The 18977-nt window shown below is 42.2% G+C and overlaps 1 protein-coding gene and 1 long non-coding RNA gene across 6 annotated transcripts in view; both read left to right on the plus strand.

The window, feature by feature from the left end:
- Window positions 1–6471, plus strand: part of SUSD4 (sushi domain containing 4) — a 74108-nt gene extending 67637 nt beyond the window's left edge. For all 5 annotated transcript variants that reach the window (XM_030035031.1, XM_030035032.1, XM_030035033.1 and 2 more), the window contains 4 exons: window positions 1313–1504; window positions 1990–2134; window positions 3820–4202; window positions 5410–6471. In XM_030035031.1, the coding sequence (XP_029890891.1) occupies window positions 1313–1504; window positions 1990–2134; window positions 3820–4202; window positions 5410–5438 (749 nt within the window). In that variant the 3' untranslated portion in view covers window positions 5439–6471. The remainder of the gene's footprint in view (window positions 1–1312; window positions 1505–1989; window positions 2135–3819; window positions 4203–5409) is intronic.
- Window positions 6472–11613: 5142 nt separating this feature from the next.
- Window positions 11614–17259, plus strand: LOC121233745. Its single transcript, XR_005933825.1, has 2 exons — window positions 11614–14396; window positions 15340–17259. It is a non-coding gene; the product is annotated as an uncharacterized LOC121233745 (long non-coding RNA).
- The last annotated feature ends 1718 nt before the right edge of the window (window positions 17260–18977 follow it).

Below are 18977 nucleotides of genomic sequence, written 5' to 3' on the forward strand. Positions count from 1 at the left end.
TTGTGTATTTTTTTATGAAATGCATTATTCATGTAACAAGATTCACAGAGAGAAGCAGCTGAATTGTAATTTCTGGGAAGATTCTTCTTACGAGAGATGGCATTTTCATTATTTAAATCAATGCAGTAGGTCTTGCCTGCATGAGGGAGGCATGAAGTGAAGGGAACAGCCTGTAGATGGGGCACTGAGCCAGTTAGTTACTGGCTCTGATGGGAAATAAAACAAGCCATCCAGTAATTTAAGCCCTTTTTGGGTCAGTGCATAGCCATTTGAGACATTATTACACTTTGTAGGGTTTTTTTCCTCTGTGTTAGAAGCACTTAAGAAAATAGTAATCAACTAACACTTACTCAGTGGAAAAGTTTCCTCTCTTATGAAAATACTGCTTGCGAGCTGCTTTCCCCGCTGCTGTTTCCTAGAGAGTGCTCCCTTGGTTCTCCATTGAGGTCATCTGCCCAGCCATGTGAGAGGACATTTCCTATTTCAGGGCCTACAATAAAAGTTGCCCATGTTTACATTGCAATTTTCTCTTATTTACCTAACCTTATGTAAACAACTGTACTTAATTAATGCAGGGTCAGCCTCTGTTATATTGAAGACCTCACTCCACCAGCGGTCCCACTGAGATCAGTAGGGCTGTTCAGAGATAACAAAACACAAATAACACCAGTAGAGGTTAAGCTCAACTTAATAGTATTACAGTGGTACAGACTGTAAGTGCTTAAGCAACATTGTGTGCTGTGCATCTCTTGCAGCACGGTTGATGGCAGACTTATTTTTAAAAGTGAGTATTTAGGAATTTAATTAGTGCATATAGCCATTTAGTTATGTTAATGAAACAAAAAATAGGATGTTACAGCTGAATTTGAGACGCTTCGTAAGGAGAGGGATTCTCCTTATTTTCACTGTCCCCCTCCATCCCCATATAGCCATCTTATAGGCATATGTCTCCCCTTTTGTCTTCCTCTCGCTCTCCCCTTCCCCCAGAGGATGGGAAGCTTCCCAAATCCCATCTCTCAGGCCTTTAAACAAGGAGGTGACAGCAGAGCTCGCTGGTGTCAGTGAGAGCCGAAAGTGACCCCCCGGCACGTGTTGCCATGCGGGAGGTGTGTGTGCATCCATCCGCTGGTGCGGACGGGCGCCTGGCCTCCCAGCAGCAGCGGTCTGGTACCGCTGAGACAAACCCCAAACGGCGGGGAGCCTGAAAGGGAGCCTGAAGTGTGCCCTGTGCATTTTGACACGCTGAAGCTACCCAGTGGTGGGTTGCTGGCATTAATGTCTTTCTCCTTTTCTCTTTGTTTATTTGGCCAAGTTTGTCCACTACCTCCAATGGTGAGTCATGGAGACTACATCTGCCACCCGCGGCCTTGCGAGCGTTACAACCACGGGACGGTGGTGGAGTTTTACTGTGATCCTGGTTACACCCTCACCAACGACTACAAGTACATCACCTGCCAGTACGGAGAGTGGTTTCCCTCCTACCAAGTGTACTGTGTCAAGACAGGTAAGGGAGCAGCAATGGCATTACTCCTATCCTCTTATAATCCGTCTTTTGTAGAGCAAATTTGCTGGTCTCTAATGCCTGGTTCACTTCATCTGTTTCATGGTTAAGTAATGAACATTGATTTTAAGAGGCTATTAAATATAGTACATTTCCAAGATCCTGAATGATCTTAAACCATTTCAATTGTTAGCTCTTCAGATGTATTTTTTAACATCTTCTGAATATTTTTATATGTATATAAGCTAAGGTCGTGATTGCATGTATAAAAAAAAGTCAAGGGAAAAAAGCAAGGTCCAGACCCTGTGGCAGCTTAATGTTAAGGTTGCTTTTGGTATATGGCATTGGGTTCATGTGTGTTTTTACAAGATACGTATAAAAGATGTGTTTTCCTAACTAACTTGCACTTCTGAGTATTGTTGAAGTATTAATACAAAATAACAACAGTAATAATCAAGCACAACTCTTGTATTGCCTTTTTGTTACAGAACAAACCTGGCCAAATACACAGGAGACCCTCCTAACTACATGGAAAATAGTGGCGTTTACTGCTACCAGCGTTTTATTAGTACTGCTACTGGTTATTTTAGCCAGGATGTTCCAGACCAAATTTAAGACACATTTCCTTCCAAGGTTTGTACTGTTTTCTTTTTTTTTTTTTTTTTTTCAGTTTTCACATTCAGCACTCCTTGCTGAGGAGACGGAGTGGCTCACGAGCCTTGCAGACACCTTCTTCTTCTGCTCTGAGCAGAAGTCTCTGAACCACCGCTGTGGAAGGGCACCCCCAAAAAACCCGCAGTAGTCCCTTCTGCAGCTAAGATAAAAGGCAAAGTTTGCCAGATTCGCTTTGGGAGTAATTACAGCTCTGGTACTGAGAATTGCTGCTTCTGCATATAAAAATAGCTGACAATATTTTTAAATACTCATTTTCAGGTGCTGGGGGAATTAATTTTTTAACTACTGTAGACTTAGTAATGTAAGTTTTAAGAAAGAATTTCTTTTTTCTCTATGGACAAATTTGTATTAAAAGTTTGCTTTCCCTTCATGAGTATTATTTTCATCACGATTCATAAACATCTCCTACATCTTCCTTTATTTCCATAAAATACCGTGCAGCTATGAGCATTTGTCATTGATTCTCACAGCACTCCTCATGAAACAGGAAGGTGGGTATTACTGTTATTATTATCAACTTACAATTGGAAAAACAAAGGCAGGCATGCTGAGTTTCAGGCAAAGCTAGTACTACATCGGGGTTTAGACTTGTTTCTAGTTTTCAGTCTGCTCACTTTGCTGTGGACCTTGACTGTGTGACTTCTCTTCTCCTGCGCTTGCTTTTTCTCGTCTTTATTCTACCACATGCAGAAAGGAGAGTTGAAAAAGCTGTATGTCAGTAAATATGTCCCCATGCCAATGCAGCCGAAAGGACTTGGTGATCTTAATGTTAAATAAATACGTGTACATAAAAGTATACAGATTATATAAGTGATGTGTAAATTTATATACATACATATGTGTGCATATTTACTGTATATGGGGAATAGTATACGTATACATATATAACTAGGAAGATCTCTGGGGTAATGTGTTGCACTATGGGTAGCTTTATAGCCCATACTTATCTAGCTTATTGAAATGGCTTTCTGTCCTCTCCTTTTCAGATGTTTTCATGTCCTAAAGGTACCTGGGATCAATTCCCTCCTGCCAGGACTATACTGTGATTTAATTGGCTACTAAATGGATACTTTAGGGTTTAACAGACCTTCCCAATTAACAGAAATGTTTTGCATAAAAAAGAAGCCAGCTTAGTACTGGTTAAGGAAGCCTTCATCCTTTGAAAGTAAGACCTGAAGGATGCTGCAAATCTGGCCACCAAAGCCCTGTCATCCAGTAGTAGTCATCTCAGGGCCTATTTACATGGGCTGTAAACACTTTTGTGCTCTAGCACACATCTTTCCAGGGGTTCAGGCACTTTTGACTGGGAAACTACATCTGTGATCTTATATCCATGATACCTACTGTGCACAGCACAGCAAATGGTGCTCCTTATCTCTTCCAAGCACCTGCTTTCCTTCCCTTCTCAGAATTGTTCTTCACATACTGGTTTCATCTTCCCGATTGTAACAGATTCCACCTGACTGTCAATCTGAACAGAGTTTTGCAAACCCATGAAGCAAACATTTCTGTGAATGTTAATGACCCCGTAGCTTCATTTTGCATGACTAGAAAGTGCTGTGTTTACTTAAGTTCAGCGGTTGCTCCGAGGTGCTTCTGACATGCTCCTGCTCTCTGTGATAACTCATCTGTGTTTGACGTAGAGGCAACCAGGAGGGCTCCATGGGTGACCCCGACTTTGTGGTGGTGGATGGCGTTCCTGTGATGCTGCCTTCCTACGACGAAGCTGTAAGCAGCGGCTTGAATGCTCTGGCACCTGGATACTCAGCTACCACAGACCAGGGGCATATATTGCAGACAGAAGATCAGAATCCTCCTGCTTACCCCGGTCCCAGGATTACGGACATGCTGCCTAGCGAATCTGAGGCCTGTGACAGTAGGTCGGGCTCCTCTGAACTGCTCCAAAGTTTGTACCCGTCGCCAGCATGCCAAACGGCAGTGCTTCCCGGTTCAGATCGAACTGACATATCCCGTAGCACCGTCGGGGAGGCTGCATCCACGAGTCCGCGGATCGATATTGCAGATGGTAAGCCTTGCATAGGTGCAGTAAGTGAGTCGGTAAACGGGAGCCATCATTTGCTTGTATGGTCAGAGCAGGAATAAATCCAGCTGACTTGCTCGTACTTTCTCCGTGGTTTTGTCCACATCTTAATTTGGACATTTTTCAAACCGTACTACTCCATGGTCATAGAGCTTTGTGTCTGTGATATGTCCTTGCTAGCTGTGGTGCAAGGGATTTGAATCCCAGGCCAGAAGGTTCCCGTCCAGACCCAGTAACAGCAGTCTCATCAACAGGGATGTCAGCAAGCACCCGTGTACGGCAGCAAAGCCAACCATCATCTTGCCTGTATTGGTCTGTTCATCTGCTCCTCAACTCCTACACTCACAACTCCCTCACATGCCATGGCTTTCACAGCAAAGAAAAGGATTTTCTCCTTAAAATGTGAAGCAAATCATGTTTTCATACTCAGCCAAAATTAGCAGCCTTTATTAACAAACTCCTCATGTCTGTGCATACAGCAAACTGATCAGTCTGAGGCATGTATGTATTAAGCCATGGACATGGGAGTCACAGCATAAGGGGAACATATATGAGAAGGGAGATTGCCATATATTAGTGTCTGCATTTAAATCGAACGTGAGCATGCATTGATATCATTTCATTGAGTTCTAATGGAGCTGTATGGTGTGCTGCTCAGCATGTTAGGGAAACCATATAGCTTTCCTTGGAGACATTTAGAAGGAGTGGCTCTGATCCTGCTCTCCACAGTCCCTGAGAGTCACTAGGCAAAGAGCTGAAGCCCAGTGTCCTAAATTCAGTGTGGTGGTCTGGGTGGACGAAGACTTCCTGCTTCATAGGGTTGGGGATAACTTCTAATGGTATCACAGCGGGGAGAGGACAGCTAGAAGGAGGAGGGAGAAATTATGATAACGCCATTAAAAGTCCCTGCCTACTCTGAATGCTGTTTCAGTGATTAATGTAGTAGAAAGGATGTTTGCATTTAGGATTTTGTGGGTCTAACTTGTCTTAGAAAATCTGGATAGTTTTAGTAGGTTAATTTTCACACAGGTGTTAGAGCGTAAGTGGATCTAGAATTGGGGATACCATATGTCTTGTTCAGATTTTTGCAATGTCCATTTCTATTTTTGTAGAATGGCTAATACTAATACCCTGCAAAAGTATAAAGAGAAGCTACAATCAGCAATCAATGCTATTTCTTTTTATCCCCTAGAGATTCCTTTGATGGAAGAAGACCCTTAGCCTGCACAGAGACGTGTCTTCGTCACATTGCACTGTTCGGTGACACGAATCATGAAGATTTAGAGATAGAAAAGACTATCTGTGGATTTGGGGAGGGTATTTTCCTACTTGTCAATCTTCCACGCGGTGATGTCACCTGATGGGGTGTACATCTTAATCCACAGCGGGGATAACAGCATCAGCATTTGGAACAGCAGCAGTTTTATGAATGAATCCTGGGGATTTGATGAGAGCAGATGTAGAAAAAGAACTGTGGCTTTTTAGAAATGAAATGTATATCTGCATCGCAGAAAGTCATATGGTTCTGTAAGAAATGCTATTGGATTTTGATACTAACTGCCTCACAAAAGCATGTCAAAGTATGTAAATTTGCTTATAAAGACTGCTTTAAATGATCTATGGACCTCTAGTTTATGAAGAATCCTTACAAATTTAAAAAAATACTAGTACTGAAACATAAAAAAGGAGGAAAGATCCTCTTTGGCTTTCCTATGATAACCAGGAAGCTTTTGATTTAGTTGTTGGTGATTTTGTTTCAGACCATGTCTGCAGAAAATATAACAGAAATGATGGGATTCATATATACTTTGATGTATGATAGCAAATATATATAAATATATATATATATTTAAAAACTCTTAAAGAGAAAGAAAAGGAAAGACTCCCAGGTCACATCATGATCTGGAGATTTTTTTAAAGGTAAGGCAGAATTTATATCATATACAATATTCAAGGTAAAGTATCAATATTTGTATTTATGCAAGACTTCTGTGACTACATTGCATTTGATAAATCCTGCTATAATATGAGAGATCTAGAAAATGTTAAAATTATTAAATATGTGCTTAAGAAATGTTGAACTGCCCTGCTTCAACCTTTCTTAAGCTCTTATAAATATATATATACTGGAGTAATCTACAGTCATAGCCCAGAGCACTGCCTTGTCTCTGTACATTGTGGTAGTATTCTGAGCCATTATTGTAGAATACTTTTTAAAAAAATAATAAAGTTCAGTTGCGGTTCTTTTGACTTATCTGACTGCGTGTAGTTTGCCTTTTTTTCCCTTCCTCACTTCTTTCACCAGCTCCCACCTGAAGGCTGAGATGGCAGCAGCACACCTGCTCTGTGGCATTTTCAGCTTTATATTCATTATCCAGCTACAAATGGAGTATCCAGCTACAAATGGAGAGAGTGGTTTTGATTAAGCAGAGCACATGAAATGGATGCACCAGTGGCACAGCTTCTGTAAATGCTACATGGCTTCTGTAGAGGCTTTTCTCTCTTCTGCATGCTACGCCAGAGCATTGTGCTGAAGCCTGTATGGATGGTTCACCTTTGTGGTGTTACAGGCTATTTGTTATTTGTCAGGAAGATTCCTGGCTGTTTCATACACTTACTGAAAGCCACACAGATTTTCTCATCTTATTTTTGGTATTGCGCAAATGAAACATATGTTAAACTGGCAGTGTTTGAAGGAAGAACTCACCGTATGTTAATGATAGAGATTGCCATCATGTGGGCTAATCCAAACCAAAGGAAAAAATGAGACTGAGTTCTGATTTTATGTACAAAGTAAACCAGTAATATCTCTATTGCCTTAAACAGAGGATCACTACAAGTTGCTCCATTATTTTGTCATGATTGTTTAATTATTTATTTGTATTGTGGTAGCATCTAGTGGCCCTACTCATGAATCAGGCTAGTAGAATGATAGATGTGCTGCAACCATTCAAGAAAGTGTTTATTAGCATCCTGTCAGCAACTGTGTATGACAGCAAGAAGCAAATGGAGACAAAAAACTGTAATGGAGAGGCAATTATTACAATAATTCTACAGTATCATTGATGAGAACATAGTGTTTGGTATTGAAAGATAAGACTTATTCCACATTATCCTCCATTCTTGCTTACATAAGTTTTGCCTTTTTTTCTGCTGAAATTGTCTCAATTGCAATTGCATCTTCAGGTTTATCCCAGAGCCGTATCTATTGCATATTAGTACTTTCTTTGCTAACCCTTCCTTTCTAGGTCACATGCTTTCCAGAGGTGTTTGCACTACCAGCTGAAGTTCAGGATTGTCACCCCAGCAAACAAGACAAGAGTGCTGTAATACCAACCTTGAATTGAAGCACATTTCAAGCCTAGAGTCAGTTAAGTGATTTTTGTTTCATAATGTCATTGAAAAGTATTGAATTTACTTTAGATACCCTGTAAAATATTATGAAATCTGTCTTTGCCGGTCTTTTAACAGCTTGTGAAATTTCATTCCTTATTAAATTTCTGGACTTCCATTTATTCATTTCTGTTATGAAAGCTTCTGATTAATATTTGGAGCTCTACAGTTTTACAGATGTACACTGCTGTATGTATTGTATTGCAGTCACTTTGTTAAGGGAGCCAGACAGGGTAACTTCAGAAATGTAAATTTATGGCTTATTAGACCATTTTTATTTTAAAAAGTGCAGAACTGCAAATACACTGGAAAACGTTGATGTATTAATATTGCTCGATAGTCCTTTGATAGCACTGTACTAAATATAACATGCAAAGGTAAAAGAGAGGTTTTTACCATTTTTTGCTTATGATGTATAAGACTTCCTGCAAGGGTGTTTTGGGGGGATTACTTGTGTGATTGAGTTTGGGGGGTTTACATGCTTGAATATTTGGGGGGAAAGAGAGGACTGATTCTAACGCTTTTTTTTTTTTTTCCACATGGGGCTTGAATTCTCCTGAGAGGTCTGCCTGCCCCTGGATCCGCACCCGTGCCCCGACCCACAAGCTGATGCCCTGGGCTGAGGGCTGCCCCCCCACCCTGCCCAGCTCCCTGGCCACCCTGGAGAACCCCGCGGCTTCCTGGCCTAAGACCTCAGGTCAACCTCAAGCACTCCCCGAGCCCCGGCAGCCAAACCTTCAGGAGGGCGGATGCTCTTAGGGCCCCAAGAGACTAGAGAGCTGGTAAGATCATGACAGTATGTTTGCTGTGCAAATGAAACCAGATGGGAGGATGAGCACATCTTATGCAGATCACAAGCTGTTTTCACTCGAGCTAACTGGATGTGAATAAAAACAAACCCAGGAAAACCCTTCTTGGTGAGGGGAGAAGCAGCGTGTTAGTGAAGATGGACAACCCGTGTGCCTTCGGCAGAGGGAGGAAAGGGTATGTACTGAGAACTCCAGGAAAGAAAAACAAGAACTAGCTTCACCCTGCCAGTACTTCTAAAAATGAAAAAGGAGAAGGAGAAATGAGCAATGTGTCAGCCTTCAACATTGACTTATGAACAAGGGCTTGACCTGCAGAGTGTTGGGCAAAGAGTGGGGATCTAAGGTCTCGCAGCAGCTCTGCAGGGCGTGAATCGCAACCTGAGCATGAGTCAGCAGGACCTGGCTGTTGTGAAAATGTTAAATGTCAATACGAGGATGTTTATACAGAACTATAACTTATAAAACACATGAAGCAATCCTTCAGCTCCACTCAGTGCTTGTAAGGCCTCAGCTAGAGCAGTGTGTCAAACACTGAGCGACTTTTTTCCTCTTCAAGGGAAACATGAAGTAGCTGTAGGGAAGCCAAGCAGAGAGAATAAAGAATTATTAGAAGTTTGGAAGAGCCTGTCCTCACAGGTCACGTTAGAGATCGTGTAGTGTTCAGTGTGAACAACAGACCAAAGGGGACACAGAAATTTGGTTTTCTGTAAGAAGCATATTTTGCAAAAAAGGAATTTATCCATATAAGTAGGACAAGAATAGTAGGCTTAATTGCAGCTTGAGAGAATTAGGTTAGATATTGGGAAAAACATTCTAGCCACAGGAATGGTTACAAGCAGGGAGAGATGGTCTGAGGAAGCTGTCAAAAACCTCTGTTATGAGAGATTTTTAAAGACTGTTTTAAATAAATAGGGGCCAGGAAAACACTGAGGCGGGATGCACTACATGAGCTTTGGGGCCCCATCTCATTCTATTTCTGTGTGATTCCCAGCTTGTGAGAACTAAACTTGGCTGACACATGGTTTTCCCCATAGAGACTAATTCCAGACTGATGGTACTGGACAAACTGGTCAGCAGTCATCAAAATCACAGCCAGAAATATTCTCTATTCCAGCAACAGAAGCTTTTTGTGTAGTGTGCGCTGAACTCCAGTAAAATGCTGTGAATTAAACCCTGTTGCATTAAAGTGACATTGATTTCAAAATTTTGTTCTGTGACAAATCCAAATTTGGGATTTTCTGGTCTTCATGTCTATCTTAGGCAGTTAAATGAATGCAGCCCTTCTAATACTCCAGGCGCATTAGGTAAAGTAAATCCTCTTTTGGCAATTATCTGAAGACACCTATTGAGTTCAAGGAAAAACAGCAGCTCAGGCACTGGAGCGCAGAGACCATTGTCATGTTTATGCAAAACTTGCTTCCCATGCCCCAAAAGCTGTTTGTTCCTCTTTGTGCTATGCTGCAGATGGTAGCACAGCTTACCACATCAGCTCTCAGAGGAGGAGTAGCACAGATGAGAGAAGCACATCTCGAGCTCCTGTTCTTGGTCTCCCGTGGATTCCCTGGGAGGACTCAGAGGCAGGAAGAACTAGAAAGCAAGTAAACATCTGCCCCAAACCCAGGAGCATCTTCCATTGTTAAGGGCATGTCCAGTCCCTTCGACACAGTTCCCAAAGGAACTGCACTACGGCAGAGGGGAGATAGGCCCTGCTTTGCCTGTCACTCTCCCAGGCCAGGGTTTGCAGCCAGAATAGACAGACAAATCCTTCTCCCCCAGAATAATGTATATAACTTACTTCATGCGTTATAGATTTCTCTTGTCACTACTATTATATATCAGCATACAGCCCATTCTTCCAGCCCTAGCTTTTCCAGGACAAAGGGCATTAACTTGAGATTAAATTATTTGCTGTCCAGGTGTCAGAGCAGACTTTTAATAATTCACATAGACCTCCATACAGAAATTGGATGGATAAGGCTGACTGGGATTCCTGAAGCAGCTTTCCTCAGCAAGACCAAGGGCCTGTCCTTCAGGGCAGGAGGAGCTGCTATGTGGGGACATTTTGTAACCCAGGGAAACTGAATTCACCTGATAAAATATATTAAACAGAAACTTTGAGAAGGAAGAAAAGACACTTAAATTTTAATAAAGTCCAGGGGACATTGATAAGTTCCCCATGCTCTCCAGTAAGAATAGGGGGAGCTGTTTTCTTAATACAGCTGGTTCAAAAGAAAGTCAAGAGGCAGGGAGGGAAGAGAAGCTTCCCAGTTTGGGGGTCCAGCAGCTCTTCTCCATCACCTCTGCGTTTCAGTGGTCAGACTCGTTCTGTTTGCAGTAAGGGCCTTGGTTTTGGTTTGGATCCACTTTTTCCATTTTACTGTGTTTACCTTCTGTTTCCCCTCTGCTTAGCCTTCTACTGTCTTTCTCTTTTTTCTGTAACTAATACTGTTGTTCCAGTTTCATCCTGCCACCTCGGTCATACTGGGAAGAGAAACAAGTTGTTTAATTGCAGTGCAGTACCCAGCAGGACACGTCCCCTCCCTCATACAAGGTTGCTCTTATTTGCCTTCTTCACTTATGTTCGCAGCAGAGAGGACAAGAAGGGACATGGAACTCCTCACTCTGCTGACAAATGGTCCATGAAAATAGTTAGAGAGCGACACTGAGGGGAGCCCACATTGCTAAACGCATGATATATCTATATGCCTTGGTCCCAAGCCTGTCAGCTCACGATCTTTCATTGGCCCAGAATTCACAGGTGCACGTGAATGCTCCTATACAAACACAGTAGCCAAGATTTGTAAGAATTAGCTAATATTTTAGGGTGTTTCATGGTAAGACATTTTAAAGAGACCCTTGTTTCTGAAACTGGTGAGCTCACAGCTTCAGAAAATGGGCACTGATACAGTCCAGTTAGGGAGCACAGGGTGCACAGCAGGTCACTTCATCTATCCGCTTCCTGGTGCCAGTATGAATTTCTTGTCCCCAGGATAACTGCTCGAACTAAAGAGTTGCCAGTTGCTGAGCTGTCACGTTCACATCTTCTCCTTTTTTTAACCTAATTAGGCTAGATTTATTTTTAACGCTCCTTATTACCACCCGCTTCTGACTTCCATCCATCTACTGCTGAGTACATGCTGCTCTTGCCAAAGCAAGTGTCTTTCAGCAGCTAGCTCAGCCCCCTGCAACTTTACCACCCTGCAGGAGATCACACTTGCCACCACTGTCCCTTCCATTAATTCCATGGCAGCACATGCCATTTGTCTGCCTTGTTCAGTGCTCTCGTGTTAATAACTGTGCAACTGGTTGTTATTTCTTTCATAACCATTACCATAGCTGCCTGTTGTTGATAATTCAGGGTTAATTACTTACTAAAAAGTTTAGCAGAACAATTTACCTTCGCTTAGCCTGTTCATTGATGAAGACTATAAATGCCTGCAGTCTATCACTGATAGAGACATTACTGGAGTTTGGTATAATTGGCTTTTACTGAAGTGCTGCAGCAAAAATGAGGGTTAGGCTAACTGGCAAAGTCAGCAGCCTGCTTGTACACCTGCTTGGTTTTCCATTCAATTTTGGGCAACTACTTGGCCGGAGAACTGCCACAGTAACTTACCAGGTTCACTTATGTATCCATTCACATTGCAGCAGTGTGCAGCGTAGATACAGCTACAGAAGTGCTGAAGCCTCGCGTTAAAAAGGACATCACGGCAGCTGTAAACAGTCCAGCATTTCAGTTACGTTTACAGCGCTGGGCTGATTTATCACAAATACATCTTACTGGAGATAGACATACCTACAACAAGACTTAAATGATAACGTTCCCTCTGTTTTATGGAAAAAGTGGGGGGGAAATTGCCAAGAAGAATCGTCATTAAAGGTAATGTCTCTCCAGTCAGTTTTCTGTGGTCTGGCAGCCTCCTGTTCGCTGAAATTTTGAATCTAGGAGTTGTTACAGACAGAAAGCTGTGGATATATGCACTGCTCTCGGTTTCCAGTGAAATAGATGGGAACTGGGACCCCTTTCGGCAATGAGCTCTTTCTGACCGTGCAGTTGGGAGTCCCCATCTCCTGATTCCCAGCAGTGGAAGAAAGGCCATGTGCTCCCACCCAAGGGAAGGTGGGGTTTAGCATTACACTCCTTTAGAGCAAAACTGGACTCTGGAAACTTCACCCAGCTCTCTGATTTTACTTGCATTACACTATTCGCAGTGAATTGAGGCTGACTGTGTGCATTGTGGTACTCTGCATTCATTTAAGCCTTCACAACATAGGGCTGTGCAACAGGTCGTCGATAGCCTTTGGCTGCTCTAGGCACTGACAAGCAAGTGAAAGCAAGACAGTTCCCCTCTTAGACACTTTTTAAATCCAGCATGGTGCTGTCTTCATCTTTGGATGCCTAAGTATCCTAAATATGCCTAAATATCTTCATATTAAATTATGAGCAAGAAAGTGATTAATTGTTCCCTGACCTTCAATTTCTTCACTGAGACTGTGTCACCAAACCATATTTTATGTCACTAGGAGACAGCAGATGTAAATCAAATATCTGCCTGCTGTAGAATATCTAACAAGGGAGGAAATTACTTCCATCCGTTAACGCAGACAGATTTTCTTGAGAGGATTTTCTGCCTTCCAAATTCAGTTTTAAAATGCAATTTCATCCTCACAGGTCTGCCTGTTGGTTTCCAGCACAAGGGGCATTGCCTCAGTTGGTTTGCAGCACTGGCAAGAACAACAACCTGCCACTCTCTCTCATCTTCTGAATGCTTTTTTTCACTACATAATTTAAAAACTATAAATAATTTATTAAAAAAACCCAACACCCAAGATAAATTTAGATTTTGGGTTTCTTCAGAAGGAAAGGTAGTGGGTATACTTGCTCAAGAAATTAAATTATAATTAGCTCAAAAGAAGACTGGACCCCATACACTTTATTTCTGTGGTCCAAGACCGAACACGCAGTAAGTAGAGAGGGGACTTTTTTCCCAAATAACCGGCAAGAAATGACAGCGGGCCTCAGGTCTCTGAGAACACCTGTGTTTGCAGCACACAACATCTGCACATCGTGTAGCCACATCTGTGGCTGCCACGAGAACTGGGAGGCCAGTTCTCCCTTTGCATGCAATGGGGAGAGAGCAGCGCTCTGACCCCTGCTGACTTGTGCCATCCACGTTGCTGCTCCTGCTTGCTCAGGTACGCTGGGCACTGCAGCCCCCACTGAACCTGGTATATTTACAGTCTGTGGCAGAATGGGCCTCCCCCTTTGGCAGTGCTTTGTAATTTCCTTTCCTCAGTTTGTCCTCTTAGGATTTTGCATCAGCAGCATTCAACGCTGTCAGATCATTGTTATCAGCATGTTCTTCAGGCCTAGCTGTATGAGGTAGTGAGTATTTTCAACTCACATCAGCTCCAAAGCAAGCACCATTGAAAACTAAAGAAATTTAAAAAACCTTAAACAAAAAAATCAAGCTTAGGAGTTGCCTCATTGCTGTGTTGTCCCTGTGCATTCATTTTTCTGTTCAGATTAGTCATGCACTTGCAGAACAGGAAGTTCACAACAGGGCAGCCAAATCTCATGTTCAGAATTAGGACCCTGGAAGGAAAAACCAGCATGTAAACTAGAAAAATATTAGCCCATAATTGCACTGAAATCTCAAAGCTTAATGCAAGATGTGTTCATAAGTGCTTTTGCTGGAAGAGACAGCCTCTGCCATGGAATTACATATTTAAGCTCTGTGGAAAAGATTTGTTTACTGAGTGACAAAGGCATACACCCTAGGTGGCTGGTCAGAGAGAGTGCTGTGTAATCATCACAGGCTGCAACACAAAAAGAACAGTTTGAAGACCTTTGACATTTGATTAGTATGTTTCTCTTTTACAGAGTGAAGAGAGTTTGGACCTTAAAAGGAAAATGAGCCAAGGCTTTAATTAGTGGGGCCACAGAGAAAGAAATGAAGAATGACTGGAGAGAGCAGTAAGTATATGCTGAAAGCTTACAGGGAAACTGATGCCAAGCAGATTGCGATAGATTTTAAATTCCAATTGTAGATGGACTCATGTGCAGATGCCAAACACAACTGTTTCTATATAATTCTAAGAAGGTAGGAAATGCAAAAAAATTCAAAAGCACAAATTTGTGATGGCTGGGAAATGCTCTACTTGAGCAACTGCTTTACCCCTTGGCATGGTCATAGAGAATTGATTCTGCTCTCTTAAAAACAACAGCTGTTCACTGCTGAAGGCTGTTTATGGATTTGCACCATATACACCAGTGCAAAAGAGACACAAGTTTATGCTATTGTAGCCCATCTGTACTGGGCCTTGACCCACACAGCTCCATCAGTCCAAATACTGGTGCATTGGCCAGGAAAACAAGTAGCCAAGACACAAAATTCTCTCAAGTGTACAAAGTAAACGAAAAATATCAGCAATCTGTGGGGTTACTGAAAATGGCAAGCATGCTATTTTCAGGCAAACATGATTTGTGAGGTGATGGTTGCTTCACAGGCAGTGAGTCACAGAAGAAGCTTAGCCTCTGCAGCATCTCTCTCTTCCTTAGGCAGCACTTTCCTTGGCAGGAACAGGTGGAGATAAGGACAGTGTTTTAGGGCTTGTGCTGATAGCACAAAATAAGCAGAAACTGCTGTCAAGTCAGAACAGGTAGGAAAAATACAGGAAGAGGCCATACAAAAGTGAAACACACTTCATGTCAGAAAGGTTGGACTTCCAGGTGTGGATGAAGCCAGAAGTGATGTGGCATCTCGCTCCAAGAGCCTTCTCCAGTTACTCCTGGCCAGCAGCTGCTGTCAGCGTAAAAGCAGGAGTGCAAGCAGCAGTGGTGGGAGCTTGGCTAAACCAGGCACCGAGTGAGGTGGAATGAGATGCAGCACAATTGCTGTATTTTTCTATCCTGGCAGGTGAGACCCCAGTCAATGTGGGGCAGGAGGCTGAGGGGCAGGTCACCTCTCTGGAGAGGGCTGCAGTGGCAGGACACCGCCGGGAAGCACGGCCTCCGGCACGGCTCCGTGGTGGGCAGGTCCCGCTATCTGCACCGCTCTGGGGCCTCTCCTGCCCTGGGCATAGGTGCCAGACACAGCAGCAGCAGAGGGGCTGCCAGCCAGCTTGGGAACTCGCACGGCCACCCAGTAGTTTCTCCTCTTGAATCTGGGTAGATTACTTCCTCCTGATTCTTGGTAAAAATGTGATCCAGTATTGAGACTTCAGGTTATTATCCTGATGCCTGCAGGCATCTTTCCATGTGAAAAAAATGTTAAGGACTTTTTCTCCAGGATACTACGTGCTTTGCTAATAAACCACTTTGGAGATCCTTAAAAGAATAATGTTCCTGGGGGCGGAAGAAGTGATGTGCTGGTTTTACCCTCTCCTCACCCTTTGTGTTTTTGAGTGGCACAACATGACATGTTGCAATTCATCTGTCATTTTCACATTTGGAGAAGTGGTCAGAATGGAGCAATCCAGCCATCCCAGCTGAATACACTGTTGTTAACTGACAGATGTCTTGAGTCCAACAGGAGTTGCGAGGCTGTTGTGGAGGTGCTGACTTTTAAATTCCAATTGCATGCAGAACCTTGGCATATTGTCAGCATGTACAATTTTCAATTTCACGGGACATTTCTTTGAGTGTTACCAGTGGATTTTGTTTTACCTTCATCCTCCCTTTTTGTTAACACTGCAGGAATTATTTCTTGGGGCCCTCTCCTGTCTCACCTGATACTGCATGCACTAAGTGATTCCTGGGGGGTTTCTGCGGGCAGAGACCTGAGCTTGCACGAGTGCATGCGTAGGTACACTCACATACAAATGCCGGACAACTCGGTAACATGAAAGCTATCACAGGCCATTTTACTACAGTCCTAACGATTGAAAGGTATTTAGGTTAGTATAAAACCAGGTTTCAGCTCCGGTCAGCTTTTCTTTGCAGAATACGGGGAACAGCTGCCAGGCTGGCGGGCGCTGCCTGAACAAAGGTCTCCTTCTACTCTGAGTGGCCTCGGGGGGAAGCTGCTGCTGCATCTGGCTGGCCTGGCAGCAGAGCCCAAAATAGGGATTTGCCCTGTACAGCTGTGGAGGTCAGACAATCCAGGGCTGTATTTTATATATGTATATTTTAAGTGTGGGAGTACATTTTTCTCCTACAACCTACTCAGACCATGGAGAGAAGCAGAGCGGGCTGAATCAGTTCCTCAGACACTACCCTTTTGCATATTTTTACCTTATTTTTAAGTATCCAAAGCAGGGTAAGCACAGCTCTGAGCTTTTTTACCAAGATCTGACCACTCTAATTTCAAGAGATGAAACTTCGGTTTCAATGTGTTAAAATGAAAATATCGGCATTTTCAAGCTAAAATGTAACATGTTGAATTATTATTACGTCGAGACTGATACAGCACTCTCATCAATTGATCAAACTTTGCTTAGTTAGACTACTGAACTTGCTTTTCTCTTCTTTGGTCAAATTAGCACAGTCATATTTGTAATTGAACTCAGTGGTAGCCAAGGCTATAAAGGCATATAAATGCAAATACCTGCCTCTCCAAAGTCTTCAGTCTCGCTAATAATGAAGCTCACAGAAGCACATTCAGATCAAAATCGATGCTAGCTAAACCAGGAAAAAATTCACTTACAGAGGCTCATTTTGGATCCTTCTACATGCATAAAGGAAGAGTAATTATCTCTGTACATGTAGAAATTTATCTTTTCTTATTATATCCATTCTGTGGACAAACTGTTGAGTTCACTGCTTGGATAAAAGCTTTCTAAAACACTTCAATAATTCCCCAAACACTCAACACAACCCACACTGGCTTTTTCTTTTTTTTTTTTTTTTTTAAAGCTGGAGGTTTATTAAGAAGATCACAGATTTTCCTATGTTTGTTGTGAAATCCAGGTGGGAAAAAAAATCAAATAATTCTTGGTATTTAATATGATAATTCTAACTGAGACTCATAAGGTAAAGGAACTTAATGTCATTACCTATGCAAGATATGAAAATGTGTGTCTCCAGAAATAATGACCTTATTACAGCGTTGATCTTGTGTGGGTGGAAGCTTGCTTTAGAAGAAGCCTGTGGGAAATGATCATGTATTTCACCTGCCTGTTGTACATTATAGGTGAGCCCAGAGGTACAATAAGATACACATTTGGTAAGTGTCTTACATGTAAGAAATCAGTAATTTAATGCATTAATCACTAGAGTGCAATTATAGACCTTAATTTATAAGATATTAGTCATTTGCCATAGATAACCTTCAGTGGCTATTAGAATTTCATAGTCTGAGTTCATTACAACTGGCAAATGTCGTTTGCCCAATCAGCACACACAAGGGCCTGTTCTTTGGCTGGAAGCGCATTTTTTCAGTACTAAATCCACTCCATTAAATACAAGAGAGAGCACCTGTTTGGGTCTTATTTCAATAAAGAATATATCCTAGCTGCATTTTAAGGGGGCTTATAAAGATTGCATGTTATTAATGTATTTTATTACCATGTTTAAAACTGAGTGAGATACACTGGAAATATTACAAGCACATCAGCAGAAGACATCACAGCTGGTGATAAACCGTGGCAATAAAAAGCCTATTAACCTGTTGCAGTCTTTGTCAAAATATGAGACTGTCCTGGTTTTGGCTGGGATAGAGTTAATTTTCTTCCTAGTAGCCAGTATAGTGCCGTGTTTTGGATTTAGTATGAGAAGAATGTTGATAACACACTGATGTTTTCAGTTGTTGCTAAGTAGTGTTTAGACTAAGTCAAGGATTTTTCAGCTTCTCATGCCCAGCCAGCAAGAAGGCTGGAGGGGCACAAGAAGTTGGGAGGGGACACAGCCAGGGCAGCTGACCCAAACTGGCCAAAGGGGTATTCCATACCATGTGACATCATGCCCAGTATATAAACTGGGGGGACTTGGCCTGGGGGGGTGGATTGCTGCTCGGGAACTGACTGGGCATCAGTCAACGAGTGGTGAGCAATTGCACTCTGCATCACTTGTTTTGTATATTCTAATTCTTTTATTATTATTATTATTATTATTATTGTTGTCATTTTATTATTGTCATCATTATTTTCTTCCCTTTCTGTCCTATTAAACTGTCTTTATCTCAACCCACAAGTTGTTTTTTTTTTTTTATTCTCTCCCCCATCCCACTGGGTGGGGGGAGTGAGCGAGCAGCTGGGTGGTGCTTAGTTGCTGGCTGGGGTTAAACCACAACAGAGACAAATGACTATTTGTTGCAAAATGTGTTAAACCATTTACTGACCTTTTATAAATAAACCTTTATATATGATATTTTCTTGAAATTAGTAATATGCTTAAAATTAGGTATCTCAGTGCTAAATTTCAAGAAGCTGCATAAATCCAGGACACAGTAAAATTCTCTAAGTAATTGTTCCTAATTTTTGGTGTTTTCATGTGTATAGTGGAGAGGACATCTTTTCTTTTTCCCTCTTCCCTAATCCCTTATGGTACCTGCTAGATATCTAGCTCACTGTGTGTATGTGACTTGCATAAGACAATGGAGGAGCAAGAAACGTGTCT

Source organism: Aquila chrysaetos, chromosome 13, assembly GCF_900496995.4.
Source record: "Aquila chrysaetos chrysaetos chromosome 13, bAquChr1.4, whole genome shotgun sequence".
Lineage (NCBI taxonomy): Eukaryota > Metazoa > Chordata > Aves > Accipitriformes > Accipitridae > Aquila > Aquila chrysaetos.